At 34.8% G+C, this 26,577-nt stretch overlaps 3 protein-coding genes across 6 annotated transcripts; all 3 read right to left on the bottom strand.

Annotated features, from left to right (window-relative positions):
* Positions 1–437: 437 nt before the first annotated feature.
* LOC115420980 (troponin I, fast skeletal muscle-like) lies at positions 438–6,760 on the bottom strand. Of its 2 annotated transcripts, XM_030136626.1 has the most exons (8): positions 5,324–6,760; positions 4,408–4,411; positions 3,910–3,944; positions 3,716–3,752; positions 3,504–3,632; positions 1,956–2,045; positions 1,700–1,873; positions 438–814 (listed from the first exon to the last, which is right to left on the bottom strand). In XM_030136626.1, the coding sequence occupies exons 3-8, from the start codon at positions 3,915–3,917 to the stop codon at positions 737–739; spliced, it is 516 nt and encodes a 171-aa protein (XP_029992486.1). In that variant the 5' UTR covers positions 3,918–3,944; positions 4,408–4,411; positions 5,324–6,760; the 3' UTR covers positions 438–736. The 2 variants fall into 2 exon arrangements, with proteins under 2 accessions (XP_029992486.1, XP_029992487.1); XM_030136627.1 differs by lacking the exon at positions 5,324–6,760 and having other exon boundaries at positions 3,910–4,483.
* A 119-nt stretch (positions 6,761–6,879) lies between these two features.
* LOC115420978 (troponin I, fast skeletal muscle-like) lies at positions 6,880–16,086 on the bottom strand. Of its 3 annotated transcripts, none has more exons than XM_030136624.1 (7): positions 16,029–16,086; positions 11,515–11,547; positions 10,788–10,827; positions 10,574–10,702; positions 9,246–9,335; positions 8,253–8,426; positions 6,880–7,234 (listed from the first exon to the last, which is right to left on the bottom strand). In XM_030136624.1, exons 2-7 carry the CDS (start codon positions 11,520–11,522, stop codon positions 7,157–7,159), a joined length of 519 nt encoding a protein of 172 aa, XP_029992484.1. In that variant the 5' UTR covers positions 11,523–11,547; positions 16,029–16,086; the 3' UTR covers positions 6,880–7,156. The 3 variants fall into 3 exon arrangements, with proteins under 3 accessions (XP_029992484.1, XP_029992485.1, XP_029992483.1); XM_030136625.1 differs by lacking the exon at positions 16,029–16,086 and adding an exon at positions 12,960–13,680; XM_030136623.1 differs by lacking the exon at positions 16,029–16,086 and having other exon boundaries at positions 11,515–13,680.
* A 243-nt stretch (positions 16,087–16,329) lies between these two features.
* LOC115420977 (troponin I, fast skeletal muscle-like) lies at positions 16,330–26,538 on the bottom strand. Its single transcript, XM_030136622.1, has 8 exons — positions 24,881–26,538; positions 21,765–22,010; positions 20,348–20,379; positions 20,133–20,172; positions 18,920–19,048; positions 18,744–18,833; positions 16,858–17,031; positions 16,330–16,775 (listed from the first exon to the last, which is right to left on the bottom strand). Exons 3-8 carry the CDS (start codon positions 20,353–20,355, stop codon positions 16,698–16,700), a joined length of 519 nt encoding a protein of 172 aa, XP_029992482.1. The 5' UTR covers positions 20,356–20,379; positions 21,765–22,010; positions 24,881–26,538; the 3' UTR covers positions 16,330–16,697.
* Between the last annotated feature and the right edge of the window lie 39 nt (positions 26,539–26,577).

The following is a 26,577-nucleotide window of genomic DNA, read 5'->3' as shown; positions in this document are numbered from 1 at the left end:
AGTGTAATTTTAATACTGTCAGTAGTTTATCTATATCATGTTTTTAATGTAACGCAAGTTTTTAAGAAGACTCAGTTATTTCTAGACACACTCACCACTGTCATTTTTTATTTAAGAGGAAGAAAAATAAAACAAACCTTTAAATTCCTTTAAACATCAAATATGCTGAAGCAAAAACCAATAGTTTTAACTATAGTTGATAAAAATGTCAGACTTTTTGAGGATTTCATGGCATCGACTGACGAATAAAACATCATTAAACTTGGAATTGAATTTGATACCTTTTGTGACAAAATAAAATACATATGTAGATATATAATGTGTGAAATACGTAGGTAAGAATGTGTTTCTGTAAATTAGTATAACTTGACGAGTTTGGTATTTCTGAAATAATTTTAAAACATAACAGAAAAAAGACAATAATTCACATCATTTTCCTTCCACATAAGACTTTATTGTGTGAATTCAACATGGAGTGGTTTGAGTGAATATGTCTCTGAACGTGTGGAGTTTAAGACTTGTTGTGTTTGTTGTACTTGAGTGTGAACCTGCAGAAACTCCTGACGTTCTTCCCCCTCTCTCTCCAGATAAACAAAGTGCAAAAACAAAAACCTTTCAGAAAACTGTACATATTGCTGTTCAGCCACTGAAACCACTTCACGCTCCCTTGGTTCCGCCTACAGATATCAGACACGTGGACTTCATAGAAACAGAAAAACAAACAACAGCGACACATTTAGGAGCTCTCGAACATCTTCTTCCTGTCGGCCTTGTCCTCAATGTTCTTACGCCAGTCACCAACTGCCTCTGTTGGCTGCACAGGAGAAACGGGATTTAGTTTAGCAGAAATCCAACGAAACGTCCTTAGATCCTCAGACTACACAAAGGAAAGCCTTCATTTAACCCAATATTATTTTTAGTTATTGATGTATTTGACATGTACAGTGATCATTTAGAAGAAGTGTTGGTCAACAACACTAATTTTCATCTGTTTTTTCCAACATGATATTAGAGGGTAAAAAGCTGATCATGTTTTTTCCTTGACAATGAGTTTAAAATGATGTTGAGACTGAATAATCAGGTGAGGAAGGGGTTAAAACAGAAAGATGCAGCAAAATAAGTTAAAAAAAAATGGAACCTAGTGTAACTTTTTCAGTATCAAAACACATATTGGCCAATCATGACACTGATTTCTAGATAATTTCATTTTACCACCAAATAAACATCATTTCAGTGTGTGCATTCTAATATTCTATGTAATGGAAATTGATAAAACAAGTACTTCATTGACTTTAATTTGAAGAAAACCAAAAGACGACACTGATTTGAACTGTTTTTGATCATAGTGGCCACTAAAGATGTTACTGTAAGTCTAATATTTTATGTACATTTCAGTAATTAAAAAGGATTTGACTCTAATGAAAGGAAAACAAATATTTAGGAGTGCACTATTTGTTAATATGTAAGATTAATCATGACAGTTTCATTAAAGAAGTTTCCAGCAGAATCTATATTATTGTCTTCTTATTCTATGCATGCAGCCTACATTACCCACAATGCAACGTAACTGCCAAGAGCAACATTCCCTCTGAGAATGAGGTTTTATGCTACGACCTCCTTCCCCCCCAACAGTGGTAGTGTCAATGACCCTGAACCGTTTATAAGCTAATGTTGAAGAGTTAAAAGCCCATGAGCTCACCTCCTCTTTGACCTCCTTCTTGACCTGCTTCAGGTTGGACCTCAGATCCATGGTCACCTTGTGTTTGGAGCCCAGCAGAGCCTGCAGCATGGAGTCAGCAGACATACGCACCTTCTTCAGAGCAGGCTTCTTCACGCCTCTCAGATCCACCACTTTGATCTTCAGGTCCTCGATCTGTGACGGGGAGCGACGCCAGTTCAGTTTACTGTGTTAACGCTGTTGGGTTGTCATGGTGATGAGCTCAGAAGATGTTTACCTCTTTGTCGGCCTTCTGAACTTTGGCCTCGATGTCGTACCTTTCCTCATCGATCTTGTCGATGGCGGCGTGAATCTTCTTGCAGAGTTCCTGTGGACGGACAAAGAAATTAAACCCATGTTTTATGTCAACAGGCGAGTTCCTGGAACAATCCAAGGTTATTATCGTTAACGAAAACTAACGAAATGACGAAAACAAGAATTGAAAAAACATTTTTGTTAACTGAAATAAATAAAAACTATAATTTAAAAAAAAAAAACATAGCTAACTGAAACTGTATAGTGTGCTTACAAAACTAACTAAAACGTATAAAAATTATGGATAAAATTCCCTTTGTTTTCATTTTTGTCAATGTTGGATTGATATGAAATTGATTTATTTCACTCCATCAATTTTAGCTGGTGGCGCCATACGGTATTTCACGATCCGTCTCTTGGTTTAGAGTCGGAAACATGGAGACTAAAGCAGCAGAGCCCTGTCTGGGATTTATGTGAGTACGACAGTGAAGAAGAGAAAAGATATGAAAAAACTAAAACTAAACTAAAACTAAGCATTTAGAAAAAAAAAAAAAACCAATAAAAATTAGCAAACCTGCTCTAAAAACAAATTAAAAGTAACTGAATTAGAGAAAAAAAAGTCAAAACTAAATAAAACTAAACTATAATAATGAAAAATCCAAAACTATTATAACCTCGGAACAATCCACTGAAACAGATGATGTTTCTACCCAGACATTTACATTTAAACATAAAACCACCAATCACAGCAGGTTTTCACAGGTCAAATTCCTACATTCCTTGTCTTTCTTCTGTGTTGTTTTATTTATTTTCTTTCTTATTATTAACACAACAGCACACATGCTTTTGACATATTTGAATGAGAAATTAACTGTGAAATGTAATGTCATCTTTTATATTATTATTATTATTATTATTATTATTATTATTATTATTATTATTATTATCATACTATTTTGATCTCAAAATTTACTTCCATTGAGACTGGTACTTCAGTATATTCTGAGATTAAAGAAATAAGGTTAAATGAATGTAATAAAGCTCGATCAGTGTGTAAAGTGGCAGAAACTGTGGTGGGGTTTGAACTATGTTACAGTTAACGTTCACAAAAATGTAACTGAAAACACAACCAAATTAATAACCTTACAAACTGTATTTTTTTATATCAGGTGACCTACGCGTCCAGTTTTTGAGCTATACTCTCATATCTTTCAAACCTCAGATGAAACTTAACATTACAAGATGAAATTTGACATTTTATTGTGTTAAAAACTTTTGTTATCCTCTGCCTCATTTGTAGTTTTATAAAATTTTCTATTTAATGCATGTAGATGTTTTTATTTTCATTTCTGTATTTTGCCACTAATGCTTTGAATGTAACCTCTGTGTGTGATGATGTACTTTATGAACATATTAACACGTCTATGGGAACTGTACTTTTTTTTTTTTTTTTTTCCTGGATGTCAGTTCATGATAGTGGCTCTCATGAAGGGTCAATTCTGTGTGTTTTACTTTATTCAACTCCTCTCACCATCAGAGTGGCCTGGTCTCCGCTGGTATCTGGGGCGGGACAGTGCTCGGCCATGTACGCCTCTTTAGCCGCTATGGCGTCCTTCTTCTCCTGCTCGATCCAGTCCATGGCAATCTGAAGAATCAAACTCTGCAGGACGAACAAAGATTTGATCAGGTTTGTAGTTCAATAACTCATCGGGATTATTGCATTTTTACAGACTGGTTGTTTACCTTCAGGTGATGCCTGCGGCTGGAAGTCATTTTTTTCCTGTTTGGAACAACAACAACATGTACACACATCATGCACTGCACATAAAAAGTACATCCATGTAGTTTTAACTCTCATTCATTATTCAATCATATCAATACAAAGATGTCTTGATAATATGTGATGTGATTATGTGCTTTTAAGTGTTCCGACTTACTCAGACATCTTGGCGGTTTTTGAGGTTCACAACCTGCATGAAGACACATATTAAAGTCATATTTGGGTCTTTTGTGACTTCTGCTGAACGCCATAGCAGTTCAGATCAGAATGTCAGGTTGAGGTTCTCTGAGATCAGCATGTTCTGCTCCCTGATGGAGACGAATGGATATGAATGTTTGCGCTGTAATGTGATAACACTCCACAGCTGAAGAGAAGCCATGTCGACTGAACTAAACTGGGACGGTCAGGATCGGATGTCCAGTCTCGGAGGTTTACAACCAGATCAAGCGAAGGGTTAAAATTTAATACATAATTAAAGTTCATATATTCAGTCCAGATCTATTAAGAGTCAATTAAGGTTTATTAGAAAATATAGTTTAATATGTACTACACTACAACAACTATGTTATTAGCACGATTTACTTGGAAATAATTAATGATTTGATGTTATTGTCTGTAGTAAAATGCATCTTAGCTCATCTATCTTATTACTTTAACTGCTTAGAAAACAAACACAGATGGTAGATGGTGTTTTATTTTATCTTATAATATTTATTTCTTTTGCAAAGATTAAAATGATTTAACTACTGTCATTTTTTATTATTACTCAACACTGTTAAGGCAATCGCATAGATGGGATAAAAATTAGAAGGTAAAATGTCACGTAACTAAACCATTTTAGCTTTTTTTTCCCCACATTTTTACACATCTCTTTTTACTCCTTTTACACATTTCATCATTTGTAGGTCACATTTCTCCAAACAAGACACTAAGACATATAAACAAAGATTTTAACCTAGGAAATACATATTATTAGTTAATATCTGTCTTGTTTCAACAGCTTTTAAATGTCATTAAGTCTGTTTGTTCCACTCAGTGCCATATTTTACAAGCAATACATTTTTGATTTGCTAAAAATAGCAAAGTTTTTCGAAAGTTAAACTTTGCCGTCTATCAACCTGATTTCAGCAAGACTCCTAACTTTTTTTTTTTTTTTCAGATCTTAGACTAAAGCTTCTAAATTACAAAGTTAATAGATTACATGATGCAGGATTTGATGCTGTGTTATTTCAGGGTGACAGCTTTAACATTTAGCCTTCACCTAAAAGGTCACTCTTTAACAGCTTCAGGACCACTAGACAAAAACACAGTGGATCTGAACGGTTCACATAAATCCACGTCTGACAGGAAAAGGTCAAATGTCAGCAGCAAAAATGTAGAAATCGAGTTCAAGATTTCAGGACAAGTCAAAGGTGGAGAAACAAAGCTTTCATCCTTAAACTGACGACTTTTAGGTGTTGTCGGATTTTTTTTTGGTTTGTTTTTTTCTATGTCAAGTAAAAGATGCTGTTCTCAGAGAGGCTCAAAGAGGTTGGAAATAAACTAGAAAATAAGGAAAATTTCTCACCGACAGAGGAGGAAGAACAGGACAAGACACGATGGAAGAAAAGGAGACACTGCCAAAGCCACAGACAGTGAAAAATGAAATAGGGTATATATGGTGGGTTGCGATGCCTCAGCAAAACGCTCAGATCCTCTTTATGGAAATGGATTCCTGGTCAGACCAATAGGCCGACGAGCTCCTGAAATATATCCAACCCAGCCCTGCTGCGATAACCGCCCTCCCTGTGAGAGCACTTCAATCTGATCTGAGGATTCATGTGAGTCTAACTGGGAATAAAACTGGACATACTGGGATCTGTTGAACCTCCAGTGTTTTGAAATGAATCTCCGCTGACTTTTCCTACAATGATTTGATTCAATTTTTATCGGCCTGGTCACCTGTTGTAGATGTCATTACTCTGACAAATGTTTATGCACCATGAATTACTTGATGGTACCATTTAGAGCTCAGTATCGTCACTAGTTTTCAGGATTGGTTCAGTTCCACATGGGGTTGACTCTGCTGTATGTTGGTTTTCTGTAATGGAATCACTTTTTCTTAGATATAAAAAAAGATTCTCAGTAAAATGTACACCTTGTAAATTAATAAGTTAAAATTAAAGTTTATTTCAAGGATTAACCCTAAGTACTTTTTGTGTTTACAGGTATGAATAAGGATTTTAATTAGCAGAGAACTGACTGATGGGAAATGACATTATAATAATCAATCTTTGGATGTTATTAATCAATTTATGATCATTCACAAAATCAGAAAAATGTTTTTAACCCAGCCATAGCTCTGTTTGTACCTGAAGTAGATCGGACCCAAACGTAACAACAACGCAAACAGATACGACTTATCTAAATAAAGAGGCAGCACTTTTAAAGCAATATTATCATTTGCTTATAATAACTGACATGGTTTTATGTACGATGAAAGACATGCCACTTACGTGTTCCTATTAATGTGTTTTGTTTAATTTCATATATTTCCTGTTTAATTTAATGTCAAAGTCACTCGTTATATTAAATTAAGTTTGGTGGTTATGAACAAAAATAACAAGCCACTATTTGACTTAATAAAATTCTTAAAAATATCTGTTTCGATTAAAAAAATAAGTGGAACGTGTAATGAAAAATGTGACTATGTGTAGACCAGTGAGGAGAATAGTATAAAAACTCTTTCAGTAAGAAGACTGATCGATGATTGTTTTCACTGTCCATTATTTTAGGTTTTTTAAGTGTTGCTCTTTCTACCACCATCATTTTGTTATCGTGTCCTGAATGGGATCAGCACCACCTACTGTTTATCGACGTCAATATTCACACAGCGGGTAAATGAAAACCTGCTGCAATTCTTATTTATGTTATGTTATGTAACGTTTTCAAAAATCTGTCTCAATCAACTGAATGAAGTAAATTTAGTGAGTAGTTCTGAAGTTAATGAGCTTTGTTGACAATGAACTGCAGGAAACAGGAAATACCCAAACATACCAGAAAAGAAACCAAATCCCTCCAATTACAGGCAAATACCGGGAGCTGGGAAAGACAAAATGAGTAGATAAAAGTCGCAAACAAATGAATCATTACTTGAAAAGATTTATTGTCTAATGTTCCATGAAATCTGCACATTTTGGAAAATATGCTCCTGCATCCAATGCTTTAACTGTGAACATGATGTTGTTCTTTTTTGTCAGTTCAGTTTCTGAGGGGGCCGCGGTATCACAAAAACTACCAAAACAAAAAACAACAAAAAAGCGCCTCTCATCTGTGTGTCAACACACAGACACATTCAGTCACTTCAGACCTCGGACAGAAATGTCTCCCCTGTCATCCTCCTCGTCGGCCGATCCTAAAGAGCCTTAGGAAGTCTCGAACATCTTCTTCCTGTCAGCTTTGTCCTCAATGTTCTTACGCCAGTCACCAACAGCCTCAGTGTTCTGGAAAAAGAAAAACAAAACAACAAAAAACTCAAATAATGCAGACACCAGTCACACTTAGTATGTTATTACTTCCAAGGAGACATGGTTTCAATTTACTCACAGCAAAATAGTTTAAAAAAATAAATAAAAAACACTTAATCAAATTTGCTTCTGGTAAAGACAGTTCTTCCTCAAGCAGCAAGAAACTTAACAAAAAAGGAAATTAAAAAAAAATTGATTGGTTTTAGATCAAATCAACACTGTGTCACGTCTTAAAAATCCTAAACCAGTGTTTTTCAACCTTGGGGTCGGGACCCCACGTGGGGTCGCCTGGAATTCAAATGGGGTCACCTGAAATTTCTAGTAATTCGACATAACAAAAAAAAAGTAGTAGTAGTAAAAGTAGTAAAAAAACAAACAAACAAAAAAACCCAAAATACACAAAAACATTTACTAATAAAAATATATGGTGAGTTGACAGAGACAATCCCAATCCATAAAAGACATGACAAACTGTGAAGCTGAAACTGAAGCACTGTGGTTCTGTTTATCTGTCAAATGTTCATTGTGGTCAGTTTCAGATGCTGCAGCTCTTTCATAATCCATAGTTTGAGTTCTTGTTTGTTCAGTATTAATTGTCAGCCTTGTAAATACAAGCTGGACTGACTGTACATATCCTGACCAAGGAAAATCAAATTCTCACTTTGTGCAGTAATCTACACCTGGCTTTTCTGCCTCCGTCCATAATAATATACATTATATAGACTAAATGTCATCTAAAATTAACGTTTATTTGCAACATAGTATAGCAAACTATAAATGATCAAAAACAAATTAATTTTAGCAAAAAAAAAAGTCTCTGTTTTGAATGTCTGGGGTCACCAGAATTTTGTGATGTTAAAATGGGGTCATGAGCCAAAAAAGGTTGGGAACCACTGTCCTAAACCTACCTATGACATTTGTGTAAAAATACATGTTGTTTGATGATACTGTAACCCGGTCCTTCTTCTTGTCATGTGATCAGTGTGGCCCTCACCTCCTCTTTGACCTCCTTCTTGACCTGCTTCAGGTTGGCCCTCAGGTCCATGGTCACCTTGTGTTTGCCTCCCAGCAGAGCCTGCAGCATGGCGTCAGCGGACATACGGACTTTCTTCAGGGCGGGCTTCTTCACTCCGGCCAGCTCCACCACCTTCAGCTTCAGATCCTCAATCTGAAAACAAAGCGCACAACGAAAAGCTGGGAAACTGTTTTAAGAGATGGTGACTGAAGAGGAGGGTGCAAATGTACAGGCAATAACAGGAGTGCCCTTAGGTTTTCACAAGCCTTAGTATCTGAGGTTAAGGTTTGTGCAAAAGATGGATCAAAGTTTAGATTATTATTAAGAATACAACATGATTACCACTAGTATTATTGTTACCATAACTGTCTACAAAACACTGGCAAAGCTAGACAGTAGAAATTAAGAGAAAACAGCATAAAAGCCTCTTCACAAGCCTCATAATGGTCTGGAAAATCCTGAGTTTCACAAGGATTTGTTTTATTTCTGGTAAAACACAGGATTGTTGTCTTAAATGAGGGATTGATGAGATCATGTGAGCATTTGTCTGCAAAGTTTCAGCACTTTTCATCACTACTATTTATAATGTGCTATACCTATATTGCCTTTCATTAAATTAGAAAATCAAATCAAATTCTCCATCTGTCTCAAACACCAAACATCAGACAGACTGAGGAGGGTTGGGTCTTGTGGTGGTTCTTCATTTACACACTTATCTCTTTGGACCGAAGTCAAAACATGAGAAAGAATTGTGAAAAAAAACAAACAAACAAACAACTAAAATGGCAAATCATATATCATCTTAATCTTTGGAGACCGCAAAGATTTCACTCAGTTTATTGTTACTGAAGTTTCTCTTTTCAAACCCGTTTTTGTTTTACTTTTCAACACTGAATAAAATGAGCACTGATACACCTTAGTCACATTACACCCAAAGTAAAAGCAGATTTGGAAAAGAAACTCCTCTCTCACCTCCTTGTCGGTCTTCTGCACTTTGGCCTCAGCGTCGTACCTCGTGTCATCGATCTTGTCGATGGCAGCGTGAATCTTCTTGCAGAGTTCCTGTGGACAGACAAAGATGTTAACCCCAGTCTTTCAGTTTACAGCGCCATGATCAAGAATCTGAAACGGAGTCTTGTTCCCTTCATACAGCTCCAGATTTTTAAGACTCAATTAGACAGGTGTCAGGAGGGGAGGATACTCTCAGCTTTGACACTACGTTTCCCATAAGCCTTCAGGGTATATAAACAGGAAGTCAATGGTATCACACTTCCAGCTTGACTTGTTCTCCTTCTTCTGAGCGTGTTTTTACCCCGCGGCCCCAAAGGGAAGGCAAGGGGTATTTTTTTTTTTTTTTTGGTTCAGTTTGTTTGTTTGTTTGTTTATTTGATTGTCAATACTCTAGCAAAACTAGTGGTTGAATTCACACAAAATTTGGTGTATAGATTGCCAGTGACCCAGAATAGATCTCATTACATTTTGGGAAAAGTAGGTCAAAGTTTAAATTTTTTATGAATTTTTCAGTTCATTTTTTTCCCCCATTTACTTATCATGGGTGAAATTTCACATGTCTGTAGCAGCAAAACTATTGGGTGATTCATATCAAATTTGGTTTATAGATTGCCAGTGACCCAGAATAGATGTCACTCTGTTTTGGGAACAGTAGGTCAAAGTTAAATTTTTTTATGAAAAAAATTTGTACTTATAATGGCTGAAATTTCAAATGTCTGTAGCAGCAAAACTATTGGGTCGATTCACACCAAATTTGAGTTATGATTGCCAGTGATCCCAGTGATCCAGAATAGATGTAAATCAATTTTGGAAACAGTAAGTCAAAGTTAAATTTAAAAAAAAAAAAAATTTTAATCTTTTTTTTTCCCATTTACTTATAGTGGTTGAAATTTCAAATGTCTGCAGCAGCAAAACTATTGGTTGAATTCCTACCAAACTGACTTTATACATTGCTAGTGACCCAGAATGGATCTCATTACATTTTGGGGTTTTCTCTTGTTTTCCCATGTTGTTTAGTTGTCATAATTAATAATATGCTTCATTAGCTAACGTTTGTTCCTGTTCATTTTGCATTTAGTCATTTACAAAGTGAAAACAAAAAGTAATAAGAATGTGAAAACAAAAGAACACAGTTAACTTACAGACCCAGTGACTGTCTTTGTGTGTTAGACTTTACAGCACTTTGTATCTAATAACATGAACTGTCAACTGAAAATCGTAACTGAATCAGGAGGCTTTCACTCCAAATCTAAATTGTGAATCAGAATGAGGTCTGATTCTGGTCTTACCATGAGGGCGGCCTGGTCTCCACTGAGGTCGGGTGGAGGGCAGTTCTCAGCCATGTACGCCTCCTTTGCGGCCTCGATTTCCTTCTTCTCCTGTTCGATCCAGTTGGCGGCGATCTGCAGCATCAAACTCTGAGGGGAGACGGAAACATGCATGTGTAAAAGGAAAACTACAAGTCGAGAACCAACTGTCAGGGAACATTAACATTAATCTCACCTTCAGATGATGCCTGCGGCTGGATGTCATTTTCTTTCCTCTGTGAGACGGAGATTAAAAGGTTTAATCACACAACATTATTACACTGTTTTCTTAAACATCTACAAACGTGACAATTTCATAATTTTCTCAGACAAGGGTCATTTAATATCTAGTGTAAAATCCTAAAAATCCTCTTTACTTAAATTTTAGCAGTGTTGGAATTACTGTCCTGCTTTCAGACACAAATTCTCTGAATAGCAATTGACTGTGTAACTAATCTGGATTATTTAGATGCTAACTGAAGGTTCATACATCTGGTTAATGCACTTCAGTTCTATTTCAGTTTTGGTCCAAAAAGCCACTGAGATTGACATGCAAAGATGTGAAATTTGTCTGAAGGGAAACACAAAACAGTAGTAATAAATAATAATGTAATAACGATAATAATAATATAACTTGGATTTATTTGGGGCAGATAAATCACTATGGGAATCAAATATTATTCATACACTCAACATAACCAATAAAAACTGGGTCCTTTTTATACTCAGTACTGAACTGTGTAGGTTTACAAACATAGAATTTGGTTTTACTCTCCCAAAAACAACATAAATAGAACTGTCACACTTCACCAGAGCAGAAGAATAAACTAATGAAAATGATGGGGAGCATTTTTTAGGATAGTGTAGATGATTTCTGCACAGACTAGAAGAAGAAGAAGAAGAAGAAGAAAAGTTATACTCACTCAGACATGTTGGCTGTTTGTGGTCTTCACACCCTGATCAGACACAGAAAACACTCATCAGATAAACATGAGCACACAGATTACTCCAGAGCAGAACTGAATACGTCCTAACGTTCCGATGTCACTTGCTTATCAATCAGTGACCTTTGACCTCCACTGGGAACATGATCAGCTTTACTATCATGGAAACCAGCTAATTTTGGATGGGTGGGGTCAGCTGCCAAGGCCTCCACACAGAACAGTTGGCCCCTCTGAAGACATTCTGCTCGGAATTTACCATCTTACAGCGAGCCAAAGGTCTGAGCATGAAATGCCAACAGCAGAGGAACCAAATGTGGCACATAGCACGTGGTTATGGCTGTTAACACCACGTTCAACATCCCAAAGGCATGCAAACCTTTGAGGTGTGTCCAGAAAAAGCTTCTGTGTTTGGAGCAGAACTAAAACAATCAGGAGGTAATAAAACACTATAGGTTTTATCACTGATGAAAGACCTCTGAGAGACCAAGAAAATCAAGGAATTCGATCAAAAACCTAAAAGAATAGACTTCCACTGTCAAAAAAGAAAAGCTTCATTTAATAGAACCAATAAAACAACAACATAAAGAACTCAACTTCAGATTTTCTGACTCTCTAAGTCTCAACAAATCACTTAACTAGACTTTTTTCTATACTTGACTCACAGCAGCTCATGTGAAAAAACATCTTCACAGTTTAATAATGCTGCCAATAGCAACACTAGATGAAGGACATTTGATGATACTTTATTCCAAAACATTCCCATTATCTCCTGATTAGTAGGAAATTAGATTTTCTTTAAGGAATCAGAAAAGTGTGAAACTATTAAGAAATTCCAAGCAGTTTCCACAAATGTTACGTATTAAGGATTTCAAATCCAAACCAGACAGACAGACATACAAGTGTGTAAGAATTCCTGAAGTTTAGGATCTTTCTGCAACGACATTTTTTTGAATCGCAAATGTTAATATTCTGGGAATATTACGTCAGTTGATCAAAACATTTCAGCTTTTCAATTTTAAATACTGAATTTTGATTATTTTAACTCCAAACCAGTGAGTTTAACAGTGTCACTGCATTAAAACCCCATCCAAACTAAACAGAAAATCCAAAAGTCCATCAAAAATTCTAATTATAATCCCATTGAAGTGACTGATTTCAACAGAACAATAGAAACAACACAGCAGATTAGCTTCAGTTTTACTTCACATCCAAACAGTCATTTCACCACAGATGAATGTCCCCCAGTGTCCTTCATTAAGTCCAATGTGCTTTAAAATCAGAGCACAGCGAAGGTCAAAGGTCACACCTACAGTAGCACCTTTCAAAGTAATCCGCCATCATTAAAACCACTTCTGCAGAGTCCCACCTGGTAATCACACCGCTCTATTGTTTCCTAACAGGCTGAATGAAGCCGAGCCTCTCACCTTCTGAACTTGGCAAGGAGAGCTGCTACCGCCAGTGGAGGAGGAGAAAGAAGAAGAAGAAGAAGAAGAAGAAGGGGGGGACACACTGCCAAGTCCTAACAGTACAGATTAAACAGGGTATATAGGGTGTGAAGTGCACACTCAGCAGAAATGTCAGCCCTCTTTATGGTAGCAGAGCCACCTCAGACCAATCGGCCAGCAGGCTCCAGAAATACCAACTCTCCCAGTAACCTCATAAATTTCTGTGCAGGAAGTCTCCCCACTGGACTGGATGCTGGACTGACCCTATCAGGTTCCCTCCCACCGTCCTCAGTTGGACAAATGACGAGACGAAGCAATTGTTACACAACAGCAGGGAAGGGCTAATCTGTGGCACAGTAAACGCTCTCAGCTTTCTTTCACAGCAGCGGCGAACAAGTCACACCTCCGACGATTCATTCAACTCAGATGAATTAGATGCAGTCAGTGGAGGACATATGGGATACAGTAACTGGTCTGACATTCTCATTTCTTGCATCTTTATAGCTTTATACTGTACATCTACTATCTCAGGGGCAAATATTACACATTTTCCCAAATGCACCGCTGAACGACACAGGAAATCACTCCTGCCTGTGGTCATCAGACTGTTTAACTCCACTGAGAATAGAATTACACACAACTATATTTGTGCACACTATGTATCTTTGTATGTATCTTATGTATCTTTATTTAATTATCATAATGTTAATATATTGTCTAGTACACAGGTGTCAAACTCATTTTAGTTCAGGGGTCACATTCAGCCTAATATGATCTAAAGTGGGCCGGACCAGTAAATTAATATAAATAATAGGATAAGAACTTAATAATGTCAACTCAAAGTTTTTTTCTATGTTTTTGAGTGAAAAAAGTAAAATTCCGTAATGAAAATGTTTACATTTACGAACCGTACTTGAACATAACATGAACAAATATGAACCTGAAAATTCTTAAGAAAAATAAGTGCAATTTTAACAATAGTACACCTTAGTTTGTCATTTATACATATGAATCACAACGTACAGATCACAGTGGATCTACAAATACACCAAACATTTAGTAACAGGCAGAATATTGGTAAAATTCCACATACTTCTCTTAAGAGAGTTCAGGTTATTCACATTTTTTGTAAAAGGCTAGTCTGTAAATGTAAGTATTTTTGTGTAATTTTACTTTTTTTTTACACTACAACAAAGAGAAAAATTTGTCGTTTTCATTATTTGTAAGTTATCATGATAGAGTTTTAACTGGTCTGATTCACTTGAGATTGAACTGACCTGAAATGATTTTAACATCCTTGATCGTTAATATCTTCAGTGTAATTTTTACATTTCACAAATTCATCCCAGGAGCCGCATTGGAGCCTTTGGTGGGCCAGTTTTGGCCCCTGGGCCGCATGTTTGACACCTGTGGTCTAGTACATGTTGTACAGATTACTGTTATAATTTTATGCCTTAATAGAGTGTTTTAATTTGTATAGTTGGTATATATATATATATATATATATATATATATATATATATATATATATATATATGTATATATATATGTATTAGGGTGGTCCACAAAATAATGCTTTTTTAAAAAAAGCTTCAAATTTCTTTCCTCCCAAGGTCTTCTTTGAGTCCAACCCATGAAAAAGTATTCCATGCAAAATATCAGCCTGATTGGTTAATATTTAGAGGTAGCTCAAGCGTCCTAAAGTTTTGCTTTGGAGTCATCATTTGGTGTTCCTAGTGTTAGCTTTACAAACAGTATTAAATGATGACAAATTCTTATAAAAGGTAAAGACAGTTTATTTAAATGAAAATTTGAATAATACCAAAATAAGTTTTAATTTGTATAACTGCTTCTTAGTGCTTTATGGAACAGTTTGTAACACATTTACAGTCACCTATGTCTGTAAAAGGGAAAGTTGGGTAAATTACTGTAATTACTGAAATGTCAACACATAAGAACATAAGTCACTGTGGCCCACTTGACATGGTGTATTTTTTTGGATCAGGGAACTGTCTCCTGTGCTGACTGATCACCTGTAGAGATTGAAGTTGGTACGTTCGCCAAAATACCAAGCTTGAGCTACCCTAAATATTTACCTATTGAGCTAAAATTCTGCCTAAGTTATTTTTTCCATCGGTAGACTCCCTTAAGACCTTGGGTGCCAAACTATCTAAAACTTTTATCTTTTGGACCACCCTAAAATATATGTTTATATGATTAGAGCTTTATATATGTCTTTTTTTCATTTCTGTTGTATTGATCATTTCTTTCCTGCTACTTTTTATTATAAAAAATGGAGTGACTGTAACACCCAATCATTTCCCCCTGGGATTAATAAAGTATTCTGATTCTGTTTTTACTCCACATTTGTCAGACTGCTTTAGTCCATTTTCAGATTTTAAGGATTTTTCATCCCCTTCCTCTTCAGTAAAATCAACACTAACAACAATTTGGAATGTTTGTAATAAACTGAAGGATTCAATGTTTCTCCTTCTTTCTTTGACTTCATGGAACTTTCTTGAATTCTCCTTAAGGTGAATAAACAGCGTGAGAACTTTCTGAGATTCACTGGAAAATGCATCGACCAAAAAGTCAACAAAAGGCCTGTTTTTGAGATCATGTAAAGAGAACTTTTTAGAGATATGTGGATCTGAGAGATTCTACAAACATATGGTGATTGTATAGAATATGATGTATAACTGTAGATTAAATTAACGGTTCACAAAGTATTTATGATTAGCTCCACCTTAAACATCTACAGCAGTAAAATGAATCCATCACATATTAAATATTACTGCACAATGACTACTTTTATTACTATACTTTAAGTAGAGTTTGCCGATAATACTTACATATATTTATTTTAGATGGAGAACTTTAACTTGGAGTGGAGAATTGTCACAGTGTGGTATTAGTACTTTTACTTCAGGAAAATATCTGAATACTTCTTCCACTACTGGATGTTATGTACAATCATACATTCAAGAAGTCACAACAAACATGAGCTGAAACAAATGCAAAAATAGAAAAAATAAAACTGTGACTCACCATTTGCAGAAGTTCCTGTGGCTGTGGCTCCATTTGTGAGGAGGTGACAGGATGGGAATATTATGCAAGATGCACCATTTCATCACACAGATAATGTGCAGAAAAGTGAAAAAAAGAAAAAAAAAAAAACATCCAGTGGAAAAAAGAGGAAGAGGAAGGCTCTCTACTGACATCTAGTGGTTCAATGTGAGCACAGACATACACTAAAAAGAATTTAACCACTTATCCTTTGCTAAAAGTTATCATTTATTGTTTGTCCTTTTGATTACATTTCAGTTTAATAAACTTCTCAGAGCCTCTGCCATATTATTCGTCTTTATTCCAATGTCAGACTTGGATTATGTCTGACGTTACAGATTCAGTCAATCATCTAACAAATGTATTAGAACCTATAATGGTGTTTTGTGTCAAATTGGTTATTAATTAAAAAAACATCAATGAAAATTAAATTTGTTTTAGGGCATATAATGAAATACATCGAGGATAATTCCTGGTAAAAATGTCTAAAATTTCATAAATTCCAAAACATCATTTGGGAAAAAAAACACATTATGAAAGTTTTTGTTTTATCCAAAAACAAAGATTTAATGGCATGAGTTTTCCCAAATCCAAGCGAAAGTTTGGATGTAACAGCAGAAAGAGGAGGAGAAAATGGAAATTTCAAAGTCTTTAAGAAGTCTCGAACATCTTCTTCCGGTCTGCTTTATCCTCCACATTCTTACGCCAGTCACCGACCGCCTCGACAGCCTGAAACACAGACAGATTCAATGAAACGCCACCACAGGTCACACCGGTCTACCACACAGGTAAATGTGGCGCTGAGCCTCACCTCCTCTTTGACCTCCTTCTTGACCTGCTTCAGGTTGGCCCTCAGGTCCATGGTCACCTTGTGTTTGCCTCCCAGCAGAGCCTGCAGCATGGCGTCAGCGGACATACGCACTTTCTTCAGGGCGGGTTTCTTCACTCCAGCCAGCTCCACCACCTTCAGCTTCAGCTCCTCGATCTAGTATGTAAGGCTCAAAAGTCAAGTTAATTCATTCACTTCATGTATTTAATGTGCTTTAATTAACTTATAAAATACTTGCATTCTGAACTATGTATACAACTGTACTGATAGAGTTAATGTTAATATATTTATAGCCAAAATGTTGATCAAATATTAAAATTATAAAATTGCTGTGATAGTAATTGTTAAATCTGCTTGTGTTTCTCACGCCTTTACTTCAGTTTGTTTTTAGGATTCTGTTTGATAATGCTATTCCTCATTGACCATAAAATCAACAGTTGGACATTAAAGCAGACTGTTAATGAGTCTCCCTTCTGCTGATTCTTTCTATCAAGAACGTCTCACCACCACCTACTGAACCCACACATTACGTATACATAACCAAAACCAAAACCAAAACCAAAACCAAAACCAAATTAACCCATAAAGACCCAGTGCTACTTTTGTGGCAGTTCCTAAATAAATTTTTCTCTCTATTTAACCTGTCTTAAGTGATTTATCACCATATATCATAATATTATCCTTTATATTTAGCATTTTTCAATGAAAATGAGGTATTTTCCTATGTTTAATTTATTGATCATGTACTTTAATCATTATGATGAGATTACATTTAAGGGTTATTATATCAAAACAGAGAAAACTTAAGAATAAAGCGACTTTTCCAGTTAAATCTGTCATTTACTGAACATAAATCAAGTATTTCCATCCACTGTCATTTGTCAAACTCCATGGGTTTTACTGATGAATCAGTGTTGTAGAACAGGGGTGTCAAACTCATTTTAGTTCAGGGGCCACATTCAGCCCAATTCGATCTCAAGCGGGCCAAACCATTAAAATTATAGCAGAAAAACCTATAAATAATGACAAGTCAAAGTTTCTCTCTTCATTTTAGTACAATAAAAAACATTAAATTATTAAAATATTTACATTTACAAACTAGCTTTTCACAAAAAAGATGTGAATAACCAGAAAAAAATTTAATTTCTTAAGAAAAATAAGCTAAATTTTAACAATATTATGCCTCAACTTATCACTTGTACATGTGCATTACACACAATGTTACACAAACATAATATTGTTGAAATGTTGAAGTTTGGAATATGTAACTAAAATAAGAATGTCTACAATATTATGTGTCAACTAATTAACACAACTTACAAATCGGATCTACAAATCCACAAAACATTTGGTAACAGATAGAATATTGTTCAAAGTGTGCTTAATTTTCAGGTTGCTCAGATTTTATTGTAAGGGTTAATAGACTATTATTTTACTGTAGATCACATTGGGCTAAAACCAGTTCAACACCTTTGACTGTTCATATCTTCAGTGTAATTTTTGCACTCCATAAAATCATGCCGCGGGCCGGATTGGAACCTTTGGAGGGCCGGTTTTGGCCCACGGGCCACATGTTTGACACCTGTGTTGTAGAAGATGACAGTGTTTCCACAGTAACAGTGGAGCCTCTGAACGTCCAAATGGGTCATATCTGATGACCACAAAAAGATGACAAACTGTATTTTACACCAATTAGTTCAACATACTGATAGGATTATTGATTTTAAAGTTATTTAACATTTTAGATCAGTAGATGGTTTTGGTCACCGGTGGATATTTGGGTCTTTATGGGTTAAAGTTACAAATAGAAGTGTTCCAACACAAACATGATATTCCCATTCTAGCATCTTTAACTGCAGTGTCTTTACCTCCTTGTCTGTCTTTGCCACTTTGGCCTCTGCGTCGTATCTGTCCTCATCAATCTTGTCGAGAGCCTGGTGCAGTTTTTTGCAGATCTCCTGTTGATTTAAAAACATAAACCAACGTTAGCTCTGCTGTCTTCTCTGCAGATTAGAATCCCACTGAGTGTCGGCTGAGGTCTCACCATCATAGCTGCCTGGTCTCCGCTCAGGTCGGGTGCGGGGCAGTTCTCTGCCATGTAAGCCTCCTTGGCCGCGGCGGTTTCCTTTGCCTCCTGTTCCAGCCAGTTAGCAGCAATCTGCAGCATCAAACTCTGCAGGACGAGGACACGCAATTCAGAGGGCAGGTTTTTTTGACACTTAGTTGTTATTAGTTATTTATCATTTGGTCATACAGAACATAAACAACAATCGGCAACAGATAATAGTCACAATCTAATAGTAATGATAATTTAGGTTACAGTTATGAAATAGCAATCAAGTTACCTAATTAAATTATTTTTTAGAGCAGCATTTCACAGGACTATGAGACAAACCACACATTAGTTGAATTTAAACAAACTAATCCATTTGCCTCATCTGATTATGTAAAGTTCAGCTTGCAGCCTCAGCATGAATGTTAATATCTCCATTTTGTGAATTTCATCAACAATTTTCAACCAGTCCTGGATCAAGTTGAAGCCATTTATGTGTGATTGTTTTTTTTGTTTTTTTTTTTGCTGCAGCACCAAAGATTTTTAGAAGGTATTTATCACATATTGTCAAATCAGAGGGCAGTTTACAAAGAAAACTCTGATGTTTGTTGGGGTTCAGTGCAATATATTTTCAACTATCTTTCTTGTATTTTTTTTGCAAATTAACTGACATTCATTCGATTATTCTGTTTGTACTGAGGATCACATGAACAGCCTGACAATGAGCCACTTCATTTTACACATCTGATCTTGAAACATTATGTAGAATGAATGAATGAATGAATATTTTATGTAAGTGTCATACACTTACATGTCCAGCCCATTCAGGCTTATGTATACTTATGTAGAAATAATTTATGTTTCTATAAAATCATATAATAGCTTGGTCAGTCATACAAAAGAATGTACAGATTTTCTTTCTGAATTCTGAGGGATAATCCCTGTTTGTGAATTAGTTTTCACTTTAAAACTGGCAAAAATTCTTATTTTCCTTTAAATTAAAAACAAAAAAAACCCCAAAATAATTTCCAAATTAATACCATCTGCTATTATGATGATGATGATGATGATGATGATGATGATGATGATGATGATGATGATGATTATTAGCTTAACTGAGCTACAAAAAACTGACAGGCACACAAACCTACATGTTATTATTGTATAATGTTGTTATAAGTGTAATAACATCTGAGTTTCTTACCTTGAGATGATGCCTGCGGCTTGATGTCATCTTCTTTCCCCTTTAGTTTATGAAAAAATGACACAGTAATAAGAATACAAATATGAATATGACACATTTCTTTACCCATTATATTCACACTGCAGATATTATAGTGGAGTTACACTAATGTTCAATCCAAAACAACTGAATGTGAATGTGGTTTGACTAAAAACTTTATGAAAGGACAGACTTACTCAGACATCTTGGCTTGTTTTTACCTCTGACTCTGTTAATAATCAAACAGATTTATAAAAACACAATTAGAACATACCATGAGACACATTCAGTTTCTTTTATATGGATGACATTACAGTATTAGAGACAATTATTTATGTACATAACTTAAGTTGGAAATACAAATAAAACACAAAACATAGTTGAACTATATAATTTTATTTGACAACATTTTAACATTTTCAATATTTAACATCAATGAGTCAAAATTTACTTTATATTAAATGTATAAAAGCAACTTGATTTAAATGATACTGCTCATTAGGTTAAAAACAACTGAGCAGAAAAAATCAGTTTACAGCATTTAACCGGAGACCTATCACTAATAGAAATCATTATTTTATTAACATGAGAAAGAAATGAAGAAGAGCAATACTTTCATATTTTTTGCATCTTTAAATTACCCAGTTTATTTATTTACACTCACTATATGAAGACAAACACTCACTGGCAACTTTACTGGGCAATAGACTGCAATAAAACAGGAATCTGAAAGGTCCATATTTTTGTTCTGAGACTAGAATAGATTTGGTTTGTTTTTAACTTCTAAACCCTCTTATGGTCGGTTTCTATTTTTAAAAATAGAAATTTCAGGATCCGGGCTATAAATTGGAACTACCTCAGCATTAACCCTGGCTCAGGATCAGAAGTTAACGACGACATTTATGATGAGCTCTTTATGAGATAAACAGCTGATCTGACACAAGAGGAGAGAAAAGGAGATCAATATAAGAAAATGGATTACAATGACTATGATATGTTAATTATTTAGTTGAATAGAAATAACGACTTCTGCATGTTAATTGGATTCTGTTTGTCATTATATATACCTGACACTGAACCAGGCATCTCTCATCACAGTGCGGGTTATGACCTGATATTTATTATCACTTAAAGAGCTTTGAGACAAGAAAAGTTTGTACTAATTAAATCAACACTGAAAATTCACAGCAGCATCCAGACAAATGTATTTCTGGTGTAAATTCTAGCTAAGGTGTGATTGTGAACTGTGGAAAAAATTTAACTTAAGACTCTCCTACATTAATTTTATATTCTAAGAGAAAAAGAAGAAAAAAAACAAAAATACAGAAAGAAACAAACAAAAAAAGTTTCATAGTATGGTACTTAGTTATTTAGGCATTTAGCAATGAATAAATAATATTTCTATTTTTCAGGTTTAGAAAATCAAAAATATAAAGAATGTCATCACTTACATAAATAGAAAATGTCTTTATATTTTATACAAGTTACGAGGTGAGTATATATTTTGAAAAACAGGATTCACTCTCAGAAACATATTCCTCCAATCCATCATTAACACATTTGAGCATCAGGTCTGTAACAATGCTAAATACACCAAGTAAAACAGTTTCTCACCTACAATGTGAAGATGATGAGGCTGCTGGGACTGACTGACGGAGTCACAGACTGAGGAGTGACAACACTGGGGGTATATATGGGCTTTCATGGGGGTTTGGAGGGTCTTCTTTATGGCCATGAGGGACTGTTGGACCAACCAGACCCTGAAATACCTTCATCATTCGACCACCACGCGGATCGTAAATTTTAACTCAGTGACCTCTGGTCAGGCTGAAGTGGTCAGTGGTTGAGTCAGATTATCACCTTGACACAGATAGAAAAGCAAATAATTAAAATAAAAATATACACAGGTTGTAGTCACCAGTGTTCTGTTAATGACGGAAATGGAAAAGCAAAGACATGTTTATCAATGTTCAGTTCAGTCCTGTATCACTGATGTTCACATACACTGTCAGTATGTGTGTGCTGGTGAAACAGTGCATGTCATTTGAGCTTCAGTTTTCTCTTGTAACTGTAATACGTATATTGAAAGACCTGAAAAACCAAAACACAAACTAATGTAAGCATCTATTCACTGCTGTTACATGAACAAAAACGGGAAAGCAGAGTATTTTACTCAAACTTTAGAAGCAAAAACAGGGAATAACATTATGGCCTGCACTGAAACCCCTCAGCTTTCACTTTCGTCTTCTTTCTTTCTTCTTTCTTTTCTTTCTTTCTTTCTTTCTTTCTTTCTTTTCTTTTCTTTTGTCTTTCTTTCTTTCTTTCTTTCTTTCTTTCTTTAGGATCCCCATTAGCTGTACCATAGCTACAGCTGTTCTTCCTGGGGTCCACGCCAACGTTTTTGCACATACGAACGGACAGACGGACAGACAGATGACAAACTGACAATACCCTATTTGACAATACATGTTTCCTCTCCTCTCAGTCAAAATCAGATGAATAATTATAAAGATAAAACACCAGACATTAGTTCAGGTTGTGATTGTGAAGCCACTTTTCCAAATTTCTATACTGAGTCACAGAGTAGACGTCAGTGTCAGTTACAGTTGCATCACAGATCTAATTCTCCTTAAATCTGATTAAAAACACACATGATTAGACTAAATCTGAGCAGGTGGATTTTCTACAGCCTGAAAACACAAGCAAGGAGTAGATGCATTAGACTCATTTCTTACCAAACCACAGGAATTACAAAACACTGAGAGGTTATTGTGGTATTTTAAAATCAAAATACACTAAAATTGATCAAAAATGAGCACTGCAGCTTTAAGCCTTATAATATGTACTGTAAATTCATCAGTTTGGCTGATTAATTGAGATTTTGATAACAATCTGCAAAACTTTACCCCAGTAGTGGTCAGTAGTTTTTACCTAGCTTCTCAAATGGAATGACTTTGAGAGAAAATAATAGTTAATGAATAACAAGAACCATATGTTCACTCAGATACATCTGTTATCCTTGCATCATAATTTTATGAGTAAATGTTATGGCCAAAATAGAATCACAGGAATATTTATTTGGGAAGTAATTATTTTGTCTTGGATGTTCACATGAACAGTTTTGTTGTTGATGCATATTTTACTGTCTTGATTGTGTCTGACTCATTAAAATGACTCAAAACAAAATGATCAGTTTATCCTATATTTGATGTTAGTTATCGCTCATTTCAGTGAGCACAAAGTTATTGGATAAAGACAAAAATGGCGGTAAAGCTGAAAAAAATAGAATCGCAGCATTATTTATTTGGATAGTAATTATTTGTCTTAGATGTTAGATGTTGTGTGTGTGATAATGGTTTATTCACTTCTTAAAACACATTTTTTTAGACTTGCCTTTATGTGATGTTGTCTATTTTAATGTTTGAATATTTAATTTTACCCTGTTTTGGTTATTATTTTATATTGACATACATGATGTTTTATTCCATTCCTTCATTTTTACATTTATTTGACAGCATCATGTTATGCAACCTCTGCCCCTTCTCTATTTTGATACATTCGGATTTTTTCAGTGTCATGTTTTTGAGTTTGCTGTACATATCTGCTTTATTGTGTTGAGCTGTGTTCTATGTTTTAATGTCTTGCTTGAGTCTCGTTTTTTTTTTTTTTCCAATTGTATCCTTCTGTTGTGCCCTTCTGCTTTGTCTGTCAAAGCACTTTGTAAACTCAGTTTTTAAAGGTGCTATAAAAATAAAAGTTCTTATTATTATTCTTATTATTATTATTATTATTATTGCACAACCAATTGTCCCTATGTAGGACATATGAAGTTCTGAAGTAAAGTAGAAGTACCATAGTTCATGAAATAGTTCATTTCCAAGTTTAATTAAGTTTTTTCCAAGGTGTGATATCAGTGGATTAATGAGGTATTGTATGTTGTTATTATATCAACCTGTAAAGGATCCTAACTGGAACCCACTACCAGCTTTTTTGCCAGATGGAAAATGTTAAAGGTTTAAAATGATCATGCAAAGACTCACAACCAGGAGATTCACATTTCATGAATATCATAAATGGTTCATATGTTACTGTATTCAATATAAAACAAGTGGTGCCAGGCAGCACAAACCCCGCCCCTCGCACGTATTGTAGCTCATTTTGGCATCTATCCAGCTGATGTCATCATGTCTATGCCTGTGCTGATGTCAGCAAACCAATTGTTTCTTTATATGTGCCAAGTTTGAAGAAAATTGAAACAAAATTGATGTTTTTATAGATATTTGAAATTTCACCCATTGTAAGTAAATGGGAGGAAAAAAAAAAAGATTTTAAAAATTCATAAAAAATGTGAAGTTTGACCTACTTTTCCCAAAATGTAACCACATCTATTCTGGGTCACTGGCAATCTATAAACCCTATTTGGCATGAATTCAACCCATAATTTTGCTGCTAGAGTGTTAATAATCAAACAAACCAATAATAATAAGTCCAACAATGGTGGTAAAACTGGAGGAACTTTTTTACAGATAGTTATTAGACTTTATGTTGGACAAATACTGATGTACATGAGTTGTAAATATCAGTTGTAATATTTACAACACATCCATGTCAACAGAAAGATCATCACAGTAGACTGTAGTATAAAAAAATACATCATTACATTCATGAATGTTAATCTGAAATTCAGAATGAACAGTCACTTTAAATATGATTGTAAAGATGTAGCCTACCTGAACTGTGTTGAACTCCAGAGTTACTTCAGTCTATGCTCAGATTCACATGCTGCACCTAAAAACAAAAGACAAATTAAAGAATAAAATAGCAAAAAATAAATACCTTACTGTTATAATATTCCACTGCGATTATATGAAAAAACAAAACAAAACACAGCAATACACAGGAAAACATAAAATAAAACAAACTGCAAGGAAAATGGAAAATGAGTTGTAATACACCACATGTGACACTGAAAAGTTAAACTGAAATATCTCACCTTCAGTGCTGTTTTCTGATCAATATGTGCCATTAAAAAAAATCTTGTAATGTATTATCAATTTGGGAAAAAAAAAAAAAAAAATCAAGTCATACAGATGTTTTACAAATCAGGTGATCAGGATTCATTATGAAGGTTAAAGAACACTTAAGTCTTATTAAAATAAAAAATAAAATAAAAATGTGAAGAGAATATTAAAGGTAAATAGGTATTTTACTTGTTTTACTCCAGTCATTGTCTCATAATTTTTTATTATATTTAAGATAATTTGTAATAAATCCACTTGTATCATAATTTTACACCAGATTTCTCTTGTTGAGCTTTAACATTGTGTCTGGAATGTTTACAGGTTCCAGTCACTGAGTGGATGGTTAAACATGGAGCAGTGGAGGTGGTACAGGAAGTCCTCTGCTGACCCCTAGTGGTCAATTATCAGCTCTCAAGTTGAACACAAACTGATCTGCAGTCAGCTCTAAAGCCATGAAGGGACAAACTTAACAGCTGTTCTAAGGAATATATTGTTGAACTGGTGAAAATGATTAAACAAATGAAAAATAATAAGAAATAAGCCTCAGTACTCATCTACAAACACTAATAAAACAAAGCAAAGACATTTCCAATAATAAGAATAAGAGCATAAATGTGGTTCAAAGTTAAAAGAAAGTAAGAAATATTTATATAATTAAACATTTTTACAAAATATAAAGAGGTATTAAACAGATATATGTTTATTCAATATTCTAAAAACTGGGATACTTCTTTTTCTCGAGTTTTTATCCAAAACTCGTGGACTTTTTCGATCAAAAATACAATTAATTAATATATATTTTGATTCTAAAATAAACACAAAGGAATTATTTGATGGTTCGAACTTTAAAAAGGGGAGAATTTGAATTTTTTGCTGCTACATTATGATAAACAATAGATTTTGGAATTTTTGGGTAGACATAATAAGAAATGTATTGGTCCTTTGGGGTTTAATGGAGCTCTGTAACATTTTAATACGATTTTTCAGTTTTTCTGTGTTTTTTACAACAAATAATTTTATAGTATGACTGTTGATTGGTTTCTTTGAGTTGTCTAGCTCTAGTTTTTCTAGTTTTCTTTATACAGTTTTTTCTGTAAAATTTACAAAACATAGGTCAACAGTCACTTTTCACGTCTTCCTGATCTGACGTACATGTAGATATTGTGTCTCATCTCTCACTGACATGCACAGCGCTACAAAGCGCACAACACAACCTTGTAAAAGGTGGAAGTCACCTCCAAAAGGAACTCAACTTATCATGAAGTTTATGGAAAATTAACATTTATCCATCTAGCACCTCAGGTTGAATTTATTGGATTTGAATGCTTCTCTCAAACTGCAAAAGTCTCACAATGATGATTCCTTTTGCTTTAACATAAGAAGAAAACACAGAAAAAGAGCTGAAT

This window comes from Sphaeramia orbicularis, chromosome 6 (genome assembly GCF_902148855.1).
Source record: "Sphaeramia orbicularis chromosome 6, fSphaOr1.1, whole genome shotgun sequence".
NCBI classification, from domain to species: domain Eukaryota; kingdom Metazoa; phylum Chordata; class Actinopteri; order Kurtiformes; family Apogonidae; genus Sphaeramia; species Sphaeramia orbicularis.
This window is presented reverse-complemented; position numbering and strand designations above follow the sequence as displayed.